Source organism: Buceros rhinoceros, unplaced genomic scaffold (genome assembly GCF_000710305.1).
Source record: "Buceros rhinoceros silvestris isolate BGI_N320 unplaced genomic scaffold, ASM71030v1 scaffold7425, whole genome shotgun sequence".
Classification (NCBI taxonomy): Eukaryota; Metazoa; Chordata; class Aves; order Bucerotiformes; family Bucerotidae; genus Buceros; species Buceros rhinoceros.
The window spans coordinates 25,857-42,237 of NW_010411078.1; the positions used below are offsets into that span (position 1 = coordinate 25,857).

General features: G+C 40.4%; 1 protein-coding gene across 1 annotated transcript in view; it reads left to right on the forward strand.

Annotated features, from left to right (window-relative positions):
* Positions 1 to 16,381, forward strand: part of LOC104493215 (DEP domain-containing mTOR-interacting protein) — a gene marked incomplete at its 3' end in the record, with an annotated part of 55,973 nt that overhangs the window by 25,816 nt on the left and 13,776 nt on the right. Inside the window, exons 2-4 of the mRNA XM_010135862.1 lie at positions 2,552 to 2,730; positions 4,746 to 4,869; positions 10,500 to 10,678. Coding sequence (XP_010134164.1) covers positions 2,552 to 2,730; positions 4,746 to 4,869; positions 10,500 to 10,678 — 482 coding nt within the window. The remainder of the gene's footprint in view (positions 1 to 2,551; positions 2,731 to 4,745; positions 4,870 to 10,499; positions 10,679 to 16,381) is intronic.

Consider the following 16,381-nt stretch of genomic DNA (forward strand, 5'->3'; position numbering starts at 1 on the left):
ACTCTTTCCTCAGTTTTGTTCCTGCAGATTTTTGTGCAACATAAGACTGGGTGAACATTAACAGAACCTGGAAAATATTTTAAATTTAAAAGTCCATCAGACATACTGGTAGTTGCATGTTCTATAATTAAAACTCTGTAGACTTTTCTGTCTAACTATGGAAACAGCTGTTAGAGCACATCTGGAAATTATTCTTTAAGCAAATTGTTTTAGTTCAGAGAATTCCACAATTCATGGGATATTTATCAGCACTTCTTTCTAGAATACTCCTCTGATTTATCAGTATTTTTAATACAAAAGTCTTAATTTTTTATGATGTTTGCAAAGCTGGTTTTGAATTCATGTCACAGATTGGCCATTCCAGTCTAGTACAAGGCTAAAAGCTGGAAAACAAAAACATTACTTTGCTATTATTTTTAGGTAGAAGCCTGTGTAAGCCTTGACTAATGCACTAGTAATATTTTTGTCAGTGATTTCAGCCAAATATTTTCCCTTTCTTTAATTCTAAAGAGAAGTAATTGTTTCTTACTGGAATCACACTGAAAGGAAAATTGGTTGGACTTCTGCTCTGTGCTTCTTGAGACTCATGTTAACGCCCTTCTGCTCTAGCTCCAACTATAGAAATAGAGATTCTTGTACTCCTACAATTAGTATAGCATCACTCAGAACTTCTTTGAAGTCAGTGAGAGTGTTTACAAAGTAGGGTCCTGACCACTTGGAAATGAAGGCCAATACTTCCGTTTGTGACAGCAGCCCAAGCGCTGTGGTTTCTATGCTTTCTTCATAACTGTTGTACAGACATGGTGCTCCAAAAACAGAATTATTACCATTATGAATTAAAATGGAAACAAGAAAACAGGAAACTTAAAAAACCTTTTAAAAACATGTATCCATTAATTTACTGATAATGTTACTGATTTTATTTATTTGTTAAAAAATTACTTATAATAAAAAGAGGCAGAACTCCAGAACCTTTACGAACAAGGTGTCAAGGCTAGGGCTGGGCTGGCCAGTTGATGAATGACAGATGCTGTTAGCCCCTCTCCCTTCCCAGAGGGGAAGAGAAGGGGGTAAAGGAGAGAGGCTTATGGACTGGAAAAGTAGAATTGCTTTAATGAAGATAATAACAATGAAATGAAATACATACAAATATACACAAAAGCAGTATTGAACTCAACCGCCCTGACAGCAGTTACATCACTGTCACCACTGATGCTGTGGACAGGCACTGGGGAAGGCCCAGGCTGGGCTCAGCAGCAGACAGGAACCAGATTTCAGGAGCTGGATTCCAGAACTGGAGTCAGGAATGCATGGAGTGGGATTGAAGGCAGAATGGGCAGAATCCTACTTGGACACCGGACACGGAAAAAGAGAGAAAAAGACTGACCTTTGTGATCCCTCAGCTTTATACCAAACATGACATCCATGGGATGGAGCACCTTGCTGGTCAGTTCAGGGTCACCTGTCCTGTCTGCTCCTCCCTGCAGCTGCATCCTCTAACTCGCTGTACCCCACTGTGGCACACAGGATTGAGCAGTGACCTTGGTCTGCACAGGAGCAGGTACAAGCAAGAGCCTTTCTGCATCCAGTCCATGGTGGTAACTGCAAACATCAAGCACTGACACTTCTCGAAGCAGAAGCTGTCTGCAAAAGTACACCGTTAACTTCCGCCAGTGCTGCGACTTAGCCATGGTGGTAACTGCAAACATCAAGCACTGACACTTCTCGAAGCAGAAGCTGTCTGCAAAAATACACCGTTAACTTCAGACAGTGCTGCGACTTAGAAGAGACTGAGCTGGAAGGTAAAACCACTGAATAGAATTAGTTCAGAGAGGACACAAATTAATACTCTAATCAGGATCTTGCATTCTGACCCAGGTGTCTCAAAACCAACAAACCAATTTCCTTTTAAGATGATGGGGGAGATTTTGCAGATCAATAGCATTTACCAACAGTTCCCCAAGTGAGAAATCAGTTGTGCTTTTTTTGGAGTAGGAGGCAACTTTTTAATGCTAGATATCATTGTGTTGGAACAGCTTTGCACCTCAATTTTAAATCATAAATGTTATCCTTGTTCTGTGGCTGGAAGCAAAATACAATTACCCAAACAGGGAAAAAAATACAGCTGAAGATTTGAATGAGATTAAAAAAAAAAAATCTATGGCAGTGATATCCCAAAATAAAAGAGTAACATGGAACATATTAGTGATAATGTGGGAAAATCAATTTCAAATTATTGACAATTTAGTTCACCTATGGGAGGTATTTTAATGTGCTTTATATGCTGTGCTGCCCTTCATTTTTTTAATCTCTTCCACGGGTCAGAAAACTAGTTTTTCAAAGTGTGCTGTTGAAGGTTGTAACAAATGGTTAGTGGATTGTCCTGTGGGCAGATGCTGGACATTTGACTGAGTCTCTGTCTCTTCCATCAAACACCTGCAAAGCTTGTCCTGTGAGCAGGGCTTGGGTGCATCTGCTCCACTCTTGTCCCAGTCTTGCTCGTTATGAAGGCTCCTAACACATGATGTTCGTATGGTGATTTGACCCCCAGGCTCCGGCTGCATGAAGAAAAGGTCATTAAAGATCGGCGTCACCACCTCAAGACATACCCAAACTGCTTCGTTGCCAAAGAACTGATCGACTGGCTGATTGACCATAAAGAGGCCTCAGACCGAGAGACAGCAATTAAACTGGTGCAGAAATTATTGGATCACAGCATTATCCACCATGGTAAGTTCATTGTCAGCTGCTAGAAAGTTCTAAGCTAGATTTTATTGACTGATCTGAGTCAGAAATCCTGCTTCTCCTCTTTGACCAAGTATAGGAAAGGTAGGATCCTTTTCCTGCCAGAAAGGAAGCATCTCCCTTGAACTGTGCTGCCCTGCAAGGTCCTCTGTGTCCCAAGGGACACGGAGAAGCTGGAGAGGTGTGGAGTGCCACTCCCTATGTCAGTGCAGGGTGAGGGAAGTCACTGGAGACCATGCTGCTGCTTCCCTGCCTCTGGAGCAGCTCCAGCTGGATCCTGTCCCCTCTCTCCCTGCTGCCCTCACCTCCCTGCTCCCCAGAGCACAGTTTTCCAGCTGAAAAACCCATCTGAAAAATCAGCCAGCAAAAAAAGGTCATTTTTCTCACGTGGATTAGTTCTCTGGCCCTGTCCCTCACACCAGCTGCACAAACATTAGTGCTGGTACAGCTGCGGGAAAGTTAGTTGTCCGACTGTGCCCTGATTACTTTTCTCCTAAATTTGTTGTCTGTTTGAGATCTGTTCCTTTCAGCTTCTTGAATAACAATTTACGCTGATGAAAAGGAGACTTCCAATTCAGTGGTAGCATTTAGTTGCCTTTTGGTGCACAAAAAGGCTAGGAAGCACACAAACAAAGAAGATCCAAGCCCTTGATTTCAAATGTGTAATATTACCCGTTTCAAAAAGGCAAAATGTACCATTTGTTTCTTTTTTAAGAAGAAACTGAGCGACTGCCAGCAGACAAATGTTGACTTTATGCAGGGGTCACTGTATGTGCAGCAGTACTGCTGCTATCTGCAATACATTAACGATACCTTAATTAAAATAAGAAATGCATGTATTGAATGAGTGCCACTTCTACAGCTTCTGCTTGTCTATTAAATTAAAATTCTGGGTTGTTATGGAAACTGGGACTTACGGTAGATAGTTAAAGAATAAGGTAATTATAGGGTATTCAAGTCTGACTACTTAATCCTCTATTGAGAAAATGTCAGTGAAGAGTTGTGCAGATGCCTGAGTGACTTAATTTAATTGAGCAATAGATGTTTTATTGCTGGATGCTTGTTTAAAGCTTTAACAACCTTCAAATGTTTTCTGCCTCAAGATCCATTTGCACAGTTACTTCCAAACAAATTGCATATGTATGTGTGTCTATATTACACATAGAGCAGGTGTTTCTTGAAAATGTTCATGTATTGTACTCAAATTTAACAAAATAGTTGGCAAAGTGAGCTAGGGTAAATTCAGAGAGGTCCAACCAGGTTCTGCAAGATGCTCAGATCATTCTTTCAACTCCTGTGTCAAGTGAAAGGGGTACCTTTCACTTGAAAGGTGTGGTGGTGAGGCCATGTATGTGGGCTGACAACTCTGCTGGGAGGAACATCCTGGGCTGCTGTATCTTGCACATTAATTAATGCCCTCGCTGGAGCTCCCTTCTGCATTTACAAGAGCCTATCATCAGCTGCTGTCTTATAAACCTTATTCAGCATTTCTCATTGTGCTGCTGTTGTACCTACCACTTGCTAGCTGTCATGGCAGAGCAGTTTTAAGAGGGTGGGTGGCTTTGATTTTTAACTGTTTCTGCAGCAAATCTCATGTTTCCTACAGCATTCGTCAACTGATACAAGTAATTTTAAGAAGTTTGCCAATCCCTGAATTACTGGGTGTTCCACACCGGTGGCCTTTTAAACAGACATGCTAACAGACTCTTTTCATCAAAAGCTTTTCCGGGTATATAGCTGATGGGTGCTTTTTTGCTCTTTTTGTTCACAGTAATTCTCACACCTAGCGTAATGAACACCTAGCCTCCTCACCTAGAAATCTGGTTACCTACCTGAAAGTCTTCTCCAGCCTTTCATCAGTTATTAGAACTGTATGCTCAGAAACACAGGAGGTTAGGCTCCGTACATCCTTGCTTTGAAGTTCAGCAGCGATACCTGCTACATGGATCCTCAACTCCTTAACATCTATGTGAAGGGTTTTTTTGTATTTTACATTTCAGTCTGTGACGAGCATAAGGAATTCAAGGATGTCAAACTGTTCTACCGCTTCCGAAAAGACGATGGAACGTTTCCGCTGGACAATGAGGTGAAGGTGTTCATGAGAGGACAAAGACTGTATGAAAAGTATGTTGCATTCGGTATCCATAATGTGTTGATAGTAGTACCACAGGAGGCAAATGATACTTGTTAGTCTGTTTTTGAACAGTTAGAGTCTTTTGAATGATGCAGGAATGGGTCTGGATATTCCCGTGGCTTTAGTTCTTCTAAAACCTTCTTTATCTTTCCTGTATCTCTTCTGCTTTTCTACCATGTTACCTTGTAGCATTTTGTATAACATGAAATGGCATTGTCCAATGTCCTGGGTGTAAGTATGAGAACCTAATGTAATTTTAAAACCTTGCACTCTATTCTGTAAAAATAATTACTAAAGGATGATTTGTCATGTAAAATTGTAATCATAAGACCTAAAACATTAGTACATCAAAATGCACTGAACAAATGACTACATACCTGTTGAGGCTCCATATCTACAACTTCACCAGGTGGTATGATTTTAAATAATAGGTGAAATTAATCTTCAGAGTTCCAGTGTGAAAAGCCTCTACATCAGAAAGGTTATAATCAAAAATAGTTTCAAAAAAACCCCAAACCAAACAACAAACAAAAAATCAGCCAGGAGCATCTAATTAAGATTTGAAACAGATGATTATGCTGAGATACTGAATATCCCACTGGATTACTTCCATCAGATAACTAGGCAGCCTAACCGTACTTTCCACTCTATAATTAATGACGTTTTTATTCAGGATGTAGAGATTGTGACATGGTACTTGCAAGCAGAGAGAATAAAATGCCTGTTGGCATCTGCAACAAACGAATGCAAAAGTTGTGATGTGTTATTTACCAAAAAGCCTGTAGTTTTGCTCTAGACACTCCCACCCACTCACCCACTTGGTTAGAGCAGAAGCACGCAGCAGCCAGGAGAGATGCTGTGTTTGCTGGCTAGATTAATTTTGTTTCCCTCTTGGGATAAAGAAAATCCCAAGTTTAAAAGCTGATGATAAATATTATTTTCAAGGCTAGAAGGCTCTGAAGGTCAACTTGGTGAAAGAGCAATTAAATTGAAATATAAGCCAATAATTGTAAATGCCACTCCTTCACCCATCATATAAAATTCCCTGAGGTTCAGTGACTGTGACTATTTCAGGTAAAGAATTTTTCACTGGATGCACTGGGACAAATAAATTGAATCACCCACCTCCAAAATCTTCTGTGCCTTGCTAAGCACAGCATTTGCTCCTTTAGACTCTGTCACATGCAATGCCTGCAAACCTGGCTCATACTATGAAAAGCCAACCAGTCTGGCTACAGTAGCAAACCCTTTTTTCTCTTTGTTTCTATATTTCTGTTTCTATTCTTGTGTGAGAAAAACAGTTTTTAGTTGGTAAAGCTGATAACAGTCCTCTGTTCTTCCAGCGCTTGCTTCCACGCCCAAGTCTGTGCATGGAGAACTGTCCTCAAACCAGTGTCTAATGCCCAGTTTGTCCAACTCTATACTAGCAGAAAAGTGTTTGTAACACTAGATTGTTCCCATCTTGGAAAAGGAGTTAATGCCAAAAGCAGCACCTTTATCTAAATAAAACTGCATCCTTATGAGATGATTGCTTCTAGGCAACATATCTAAAGGGTTCAGAAACTTTTAAAACCAGCCTTGAGTGCTAAATATAGTATAGATTAAAAATAAACAGCATTTCAAAACCAGTCTATGACAGTCAAAGCTAGTCAAAATTCTCCATGGACCATTGGAAATATTTTATATTCGTGGGAGATAAGAAAGCATACCTGGGCTATCTGGGCTTCATCTCATTTATTGTACTCCAGTACAATAATCTACTCCACTGTGCAGAGTGCTCAGATTTCGTTAGGTCTCTTGTCCGTGCACATTTTTTAGCATCACTTCATAGTTTCATTGGATGTATTTTAAACTCAAAATCTATTACTGAAAGTCAGACTCCTGCAGAAAGAGTTCTTCAACGAAACGTGTGTAATAAATCTGTTGTATCAGTTTGCTGATGGTGTTGAGAAAAAAAAACCTGTTAATTCAGTGCAATTAAAATAGTTATTAAATGGCAACAACTGGAGAAAAGTGATCATGCACAGACAGGAAGTCACTTACCAGTGTATTCAACTAGTTTATCAAAATGCCTGCAGGCCTAATTTGAAGAGAAATGCAACTGTGCCATAGGAAATCTATCTGAATCCAACATACTTTAAGAATCTGTCTGATTTTGCCGATCTTCACTAGGCTTTGCTAGTTTAAGATAGACACAATACTCCTATTTCCTGCTCTTCTCCACCCACTGCATTAGGGCTGGAGTACCATTACATTGAGAAGCCAGCGTAGTTTGTGCCTGCCAAAATCGCGGACACGTTACCCGATACCGCAGATCTGTACTCTCGGTGGGTAAAATGAGTAGAATGCTTTAGGAGGATCAGCAGGTTGTTGCATGGGCAGAGGAATGGACACGTTAGGGAGGTTCCCTGCATTCAAACAGCTGTTTTGGGTAAATGCCCTGTACTCTCCCCTGGGACACAAGATCTTTAGGACTGTCCCTTTGTAGAGGAGCTTGCTTCCCTGTCTCCCTTCTGTGTGACTGCAAAGCTCCTCATAGCCTCGGTTCTCCTGTATTACCTCCATCACTTACCGTGGACATCTTCGGTAGCTGTACCTGCGTGATTAGAAGATTTAGAATCAGTCTCTGATTCAGTCCCTTCATTTGCACTGAAGATCATAAATCAGTTCAGATTCCCTGCACATCGTTGCAAACTTTGGCAATCCTTTCTGTGAACCTACTTTGACGTTCAGGTTTCTAACTAGAGATGAAACCTTTTGTGTTTCCTACAGCATTGTCTGAAAATTGTTGAATAGTTTACTAGGTCCAACGATGGTATCAGTTTTCACACTCTCCAGTGCCGACCAGATAGATCGAATGATTTAAACATGTTTCCTGTTCAACAAACCCCTCCCTGCAAATCTTAAATAAAAACAGCCCAGACCTTTCATAGCTTTTTTTTAAAAAAAAAATCAAGTTTTGCAGGCATCCTATTTTTGTGATGTTTGCAATTCTCAGGAGGTTTTGGTCAGGCACACAGGATTGTTTTTTCTGGTGCAGTTGGGTTTAGAAGCTATAAGTCACCTCATGATGTTGATTTCAACTGAGGTTTTTCAACCAGATTTCACAGTGAAAGAAGTGCAGATTTATGGTTTTAATTTCAGGAAATCATTCAGATAATTTTGAGACTGCATTCTTTGAGTCACTTTCATTTTAACTCATCAGTGGTTTAGGCAAATTTATCCTCTGCTGCACTTATTTAGATAAAGTGAGGTTAAAATTTGCTTTTGAAAAGGGTTTGATTTTCAGTGTTTGACTAAATATATTCCTTTAATGCAAGATAACACCAGGTTTAGCAAATACTGTGTTTTGACACAAATAGCCTCGTGGTTTTTTTAGACGAGGAGGAAATGGAAGAGGTGGAGGCAGTTTCCAATTCTGGCTAATGAAAGGCCAGGTTTTTGACTGATGGAAATTGGTACAGCTTTGTTGACAGGCATGGAGTTACAATGATTTACTTCAGTTAGTGACATAAATCTATGGATTGCTGTTTCTGGGTTTGTTAAACCGTCAGTTTGTCGTGTCTGTTTGTTCACAAGTCCAAATCCTTTGCAGTGCTATTCTGGGCACATGCAGAAGGGTGTGAAATGTCAAGCTGAGTGTTTTTCCGCTTGATATTTTTCCAGATTTCTTTTGTGTCTCAGTAAAAACCTAACAATTAGCATCTCTTTTACAATGACCTCTCTATCTGCAACTTCAGTGAACTGGTCAACTAATTATAGACTCATCAAAGAACAATTAATACAGTCCTAAGGATTTTTTATTTGACGCCTACAGAGCTTGGGTAACCAATTCTGGGTAAGCAAGCAGCAGATGGTATGAAAAGTCATGAGCTTTGGGTTTGTATTTTTTTCTGGGGAGATAAAAGCCTGGTGAACAAGACACGTTGAAAGGTGATCCCTTGGAGTGCTGTCTGTATTAGATGTGGTTACGGTGGGATAAAAGGTTGCCTTGCATGGGGATGCTTGTAAATCAAAATATGAAAATGAATAGAGTCTTTGCAAGAGTTCTGGAGTCAATACTTTGTCCCCTATAGCACATACTCTTACTTCTAACTTCATCCCTGGCTTCAGCTAATTTTGACTTTCTTAGTTCTTACTCAGCTCAGAGGTTCTGGCAATGATGCACCAACATCTAAACCACTGTATCTGCCGCTGGCATACAGCTATGGCTGGGCAGCCTGTGCCTGGTTTGATCATCTGCTGCCTAGTGGTCAGACCCAGTCTGTTCAGGCTTCTAAGTCAGCTCTTGTTAAAGTCAAGGTAATAAATCTTAGAGGTGAAATCACGAGGGCTGGGTCCTGTCAAACCTCCTCATTGTAATTTCACGTGAAACTTTTTTCTATGTTCTTATGGCACTGAATTTTCTGATGCCTTCCAAAGGAGGTGGTGTTATATTCCATGAACTCTGGACACTCTGGCAGTTCAAGAAAGAGACAGCCCACGTATGGATTTACATGAAAGTAAATTTTTTTACCAGAATGGTAAATATTAAATGCTTCCAGAATATTGCTGTTGTAGTACAGTTGTGCCCTTAATTTCAAAGTAGTTGGTGAAGAGGGGGGACATATTAGTCTTACATGAGAAAAATAACCATGCCATTCTTGAGCTATTATTCTGAAAGTCTTACCACTAGTTCTAGTATTAGCACGTAAATAAAATAATTTTGAATAATGATGAAATAAACAAATAAGGAGGCTATGGTGCTTGGTCTCCCAACAACAACAACAAAGTGGGAATCTGCGTTGAAAGGGAGTGATTATCATTTCATCTTTCAACTCGTCTTCTCTTTCAAACTGTCAACCTTACTTTTGCACTGACAAAATACTGAGGCTTTTCATTTTTTTTTTTTTACACTGTGTCATTTCTGTAGATCGCTTGAATGGAGAAGAAATTTATTAGTGTATTTAAGCTACTTACATGCCAATTGCTAGGAGATTTAGAGACACCTCACAATGTTGCTCTGAACTGTGGCATCACATGGAGCCAACTGAAGCACAGAGACTCTGAGGCTCAGATGTTGAAATGTGTTCAGATGTGTAACTTCACTGACTGCAGCTGCGTCTCTGGGTGTTGGACACTAAATATTTACCAACCACCCAAATCACTGAGCTACCTTTTTTCTTCCTCTTAAATATTTCTGCAGCTGTTTTAAAGCTTGTGGGGGGAATTTTCAAAACCATCTAAATGACTTTGGGGCATAGTCCTGCTAACTGTAAAAATGCATTAGAAACTTTGAACCCATTAGTCACAATCTGGTGCTTTTAGGCTAATTTTGTTTCAGAGTTGATTATATAGTAACTTTTAAAGAAGCTAAAGAACTTAACAGGGGAAATGTAAAAGTGCAAAACCTTGTTTTCTTTTACGGAAAAAACAAGAGGTGTATAAAGCCTAATTTTCTTGATCAAGCAGTTATAATTCATATCCTAAGTTTAGATCCATAACCTGAGGAAAGATTTAGTAAAAGTCAGGGACAGGTTCACATATGTTTGCTTAATATCAGTGAGATTTGCTGGAATAGCTTTGGAGTTCCTTTTCTGAAAAACCATTTTCCATACCATTATTTTTCCCCCTGTACCAGGCTGATGAGTTCTGAAAATACTCTTCTGCAAGCGAGGGAGGAGGAAGGAGTCAAGTACGAACGGACCTTTGTGGCATCGGAGTTCATTGACTGGCTGATCCAGGAAGGAGAGGCCACGACACGGACTGAAGCAGAGCAGCTCGGCCGCAGACTTTTGGAGCACGGGATTATACAGCACGGTGAGAAACCTACTGCCAGGTAGCAAAAGCTACACTCTTTGTAGCACTTTCTTCTGGTCAAAACATGTGGAGGAACTCTTGTCTTTGTTGTAACGTGTCGAAGTTCTAAGTAATTTCAGATAGTCTATGGTCTGCGTAACTTCATTTAATACAAGGATGACTTTTTCAAAAGCTCAATGTATTCTGAAAATTCTGCCTCAAATGCAGAATACAGCTAGAATTTGGGATTGTATAATAACAGCGTGAGGATGTGGATGAAAATCAATGCTCCGATGCCTGTGGTAATTAACTTGTAAAACTTGTTGTCAGTAATATGTATAATTGAGATAAATAGCTTTGTAAGGATCAGGTAGGGATTAGAGCCATAAAAAAAGCTAAATTCTCTGTGTAGAAGAAAAATGACAGGTTCTCTATCTCTTCCTAACTGAGGGCAGGAGCAGAGAACAGTTTGATGCCAGAAAAGCAGCTTTTCCTGCTTGTCATGGTTCAGAGTCATTTGTTTGGGCAAGAAAGAGGATATCCCTTTTGGCTGAAGTTTTACAATATTTGTCCTGGTGGTGTAACTTTGAGGCAGGAATCGAATATTTCTTCATGGTCTATCACAGTGTGGCTGGCAGATGCACCTTTGACAATCAGTTGCCTCAATTAAGGGTGGGGGAGACAGTTTTCTTTCCATACTGCCCGAGGCCTGGCACTAAAATCCATTTTACGTGTTGTCATCATCTACTCTCAGTGCAAGCTGCCCTTCTTTGACTAGGCATTTTCCACCATGAACACATTGCAGGGCCTCTGGGAGTGATAAAGAGGTGCCAGGAGATGACAGAACAAGCTGGCAGGAGCTGTTATCTACGTCGCCTAATACACAACGGGAAAGTAATGACATCCTGGTGATCCGAACATTGTCACATCAACACTAACTCTGACAGACAATAAACAATTCACGATTTTTACAGCTTGTTAGTATCCAAGGTGCTAGATTGACTAGTTTGCTTTGTGAGAAAACCTAGTTCTAAGGAATAGAGAAAGATGGGGGTATAAGTGACCTGCACAGTTCCTTCCTGGTTGTAATCACACTCACCTTATCTTTAGCTTCCAATTACTAGAAGCTACTTCTGAATGTTTACAGTAATCAGCTTCCAGTTCTATAATTACTGCTGTGCTTCCTATGATTTATAGGGTGCCAACTGCTTGGAGCTTGATGGACAGGGAAGGTATGCCGCCCCTCCTCTTTGTAGCAGCAATGATTTCATTCCTATTTTTACCCAAGTGTTTTCTCTATACAGAAACTTATTTTAAACAGATATTTATTTATATACAATATAAACTTCCCTTAGAAAATGAAAAAAGAAAAAAACCAAACGGAAGTCAGATTTACGCTATTATTTATGTTTTTGCAAAGGAAATAAAGTCAGGACTTGACATTTGATGCAAAGCTGGATTTGCTTTGCTATTGTAATCTTTTCAGAGCTAATAAAATCAGGATGTGGTTTTTATTGCAAATCAACCATTGTTTCATTAATTAAGGCAAATGCCCAGCAGTGCACCTTGGCAGGGAAATTTGCCCCTGTCAAGGCAAGTTTCTGGGGGGATTCCTGTGACACTCACCCTGCTCACATTTATGGGCTGCCCTGGCCAGTTTTGCAGGTTTAGTCCCTGCCCTTCCTCTTCTAGTAGTCAAGAACAGCGACTATGTCAAGAGCAATAGGCCACATGCAAAGTGGCCTATTAAAAAGAGATTGGAAAGCTGTGAAGTCTGACTGCGTGTTGGGGTGCATGTCATGAAGACTGCAGTTGGGGTGCTGGGAATTGGGTGAAATGGCTGGGAAGTGGCCTTCTCACTCCAAGATACCATCATCTTCCTCACTCAGCGTTTATCGGGGCAGAGGTGGGGATTTCACTCTGACTTGGTGGGGAAACTGGAAGTAAAATAAAACTGAATGATGTCCTTGAGATTTATCTTTCTGGGTGCACATGCTTTGTGCACGCTCCTGAACAGGAGATTTCATTCTCCTCTGATTTCACTGAAACAACTTACCTAGGCAGCGTTAGGAATATTGATAGCGGAATGAACACAGAGCTGGTTTGGTGTTCATCTGAGCAACTGGATACAATCTGTGCATTTCGAAGGTTCCTGTAATGCTGTAAGGCTTCCTCTAAGAAGGCAGCTCGAAAGGAGAACTCCCAGTACAGAATTGGGGATCTACACTGTAAAACAGCAGAAGTGTCATTCTCTTTTTCCTTCGTCTCACTGAATTCTAGGTCCAATCACACAAAAAAATGAAGGTATTTTTCTATCTCTTAGTAGAGTAAATCCATTTCACCATACTATGCTCCCCTTGTTTCGTATCTCATCAGCAGTACCAAGATGTTACCTGACACTAATTGGCATTCTTGTTGGCAGAACCAGGGGAAAGACTCTCGACTGAGCAGGGCTGGAGGAGAAAACATTTTCCTGCCCTGAAGGCAATCTTTTGCTAGCAGTATTGTTTGATACCCGCAAGATGGAATAAAATATTCTTACTATTCTTATGAAGTACTTATTACCTTACCTAATGCAATAGAAAGCAATACAAAGACATGCAGCAAGTTGCCAATCTCAGTAACAATTTTCTAGTCACAACCGTGTTGTGCAACTTATTTTTTAGTGATCTTGACTTTCATTTCGATTACTTGGAGAAGCTCTGTCATGCAGCTACGGTACTGTGTTCAAAACAGCTTCCTGACACATTTATCTTCACTTTGATTGGTCAGACACAAACCAGGTTTCACACAGGAAACAAAGGCTGATGCTAGTTTTGAAAAGGAAAACAGTGGTTTAAAAGGAATTGTATAACTGCTGTAAAAATATCAAATATTTCAGTTTAAAAATAATCTTCCTGATCAATTTGAGCATATATAACAATACATATTTCCCCTGCCGTACATGAAAATGATGAAATGTGCTGAAGTGCTGAATTGCTTCCTTCCAAAATCTCACCGGCGCATACAAATCGAAACCCACAAGCACCATTTTCACAAATAGGAGCCAGATGTCCTTTCCTAGGTACTATGTCCCCAGGTACTGTGGAATAAAAAAAGTATAAGTAGCAGAGTATTATGCACTGTATATTTCTTGAAAGCTTGTGTTGGCAGTATAATTGTCTGTAGTTATTTTGCATTTGTGAACACCGATAGTCTTCCCCAGAATATAGGAATAAAGATTGTCTGAAGACTTACGAGTACGGTGGTGCACATCCAATAAGAGCAGGGCCGAAAGGCACACAGAACACATTTCTTGGCTATAGACAAGCCCATTTCTGATATGGAGAGATATGTAGAGCTTTATAGAGATAAAATTTTCCTAAGGAGACTGGATCCTTCTTTCTTCATGCGGAAATACTGAGACAGATTAGCTACTCTGGTCAGAATTACACGCAGCAAGAGAAGAAGGAAGTTCTCTAACAGCTCTAACAGACTCTAACAGACTCTAACAGTCTTTGGTCTCTAACAGACCAAAGTGGGGATGGGCTGGGCAGACCGAGGACAGCATGAGCATCCAGGTACAGTCACAGCCCTTGTTCAGTCTGGAAAACAGAGATACTGAGATGTCCAAGAAGGAAAGAGGGTATTCACAGAGCTCTTCCTGGTATCATTTTTTGGCTTATACTTGCTTACGGCACTTGCTGCAGCACTTACCCTGCACCTGCAGCCCCAGAGCACTGTTGACATGACAGGCTAAGTCCTCCTGTTCTCCTTTGAGGACTCATTGGAGGAGCTTGGGTCATGGAGAAACACCTGCCTGCCTTGCAGAAAGGTTTAGAGTCTGGAATCTCAAGTGATAAACACTTTCCGTTTTAAAATCTGTTTAATACTGCTAAGAGGAACCTGTACCTTCTCGGGATAGCACCTGTATTTTGCAAGATGACTGTTTTCTCTGTGGCAGCGACCAAGCCATAGCACGTTTAGAAATACTTCTCAGTATGTTGTGGAGTGTAAACATGTAGTGACTGTGCTGCGCCACAGACAGTACCGTGTGTGTCAAGCCTGTGAGAAATGCGGGTCTGAGCTGCAGTGCTTCCCTTCCCATGCCAGATCATATTCTTCCTCTTTTGCTGTTGCCATTTTCCAAGCTGCTGCTTACCTTCAAGTTCCTGTGCTTGGTGTTACTTCCTCTCTGACATCAATCCAGCACCTTCCCCAGGCAGTGACCACAGCACGATTCAGCACAGTGCTGTTTGCATGGCTGTCCACTCTGCTCCTGGGAGGTTGAGAAGCTGATTCCCAATCTCAGACCACCAGAGGAACATGTGTGCGATGGGTTCTGGAAAAGCTGTAGACTTTGCTTTCCTGAATGAGTAAGGGGTGAAAAAATATCTTCTGGAGATGACTGGCTAGCAGATATCTTCCTTTGAAATATTTTATCAGTGCTAGGATTTTAAAATGGTAGCAAATATGTGGCAAGCTATCTATCTTAGGCATGATACATGTCTTCTTCCCCCCACCCCTCTTTAGAACACCTTTCAGCTTTAAAATGCCTTGTTGAGCTAATTGCACTTGAGCTAAACGCACAGACCTGGTGCGTTCAAGGCAGGCACATGTTCTGCTGGCTTTGCACAGCAGCAGGTGCTCGCCACCTCTCAAAAGTTAATCTTTTATCAGCAAAACTCCACTGTGCAAATGACTTTCAGAGATGGAAACAAACCTTTTGTAGTGACTTAGTGAGAGCAGTAAATATTGACATATGCTATCTCCCTGTCTCTGCAGAAAAGTATTAACACATATTTAATTTTTCCTGTTCTTTGCAAGGAATCTGTACTTTATGCAGCAAAATTTCCTTTAAGAAAATGATTGGTGCATTTAGTTTTAAGCACCAAGATAAGTGATGCAGTTGAAGGTTTTTTATAATTGTGGAAGTAGATTAAATATCTAACAAAGTATTATTTCTTTTGCTTTTGTTGAAAAGCTTTCCCTCTTTCATCTAAAATGTCTGTAAATTGTAAAGTATGTGCTGTTACATTTACTTTAGATGTCCTATTGCTTATGATTAGCTGACATTTTTTACTCTGTAAGTGAAAACTTGCTGTATATGTGAAATATACTCTCTTCCTTAATTTGAGATTTCTCTTTGGAATCACTTTTCTTGGATAGATGAACTGTGGGTAGCAATTTATAAGTGGCATTGAACTATCCCATAAATCTTTGACTTAAATGGTCATAAGTTTTCTCCTGAATTAACATATGTGTTTTTTTCCTTTTTAATATCGTTTTCCTAGTTGATCTGACACCTGGATCACATCAGCTGTTGGATATATCCAGCATTAATTCTGTATACTGCATGCTAAAAATTATAAAACATCACATTTTTACAGATGGTGCCTTGATTTATCTCAGCAGAACACAAGCCTTCATTTAGTCTTTGAAGTCCTGCAACAGAGCTTTGTTTTCATGATGAGCCCGGTTCCCCCTGAGCCGACGCCGGGCAGAGGCACTCGGTTGTTTATCTGTGAGGCTGTTCTTCCCATACATAGGGACAGTAACCTCACCCACAGTAATTTAACCGCTTTTGCTAAATCTGGAGACCACTTTGCATATTTTTGGTGATTATTGCCCTGGTAGGAAAATCACAGAATAAGCACTTTGTATGTAATTGTATAGTCTTCCAGCTTCCTACTCTGTTGGCTTCTCATTGTGCTCTTCTTGCAGGTGTCTTTATCTAAAGCAGGA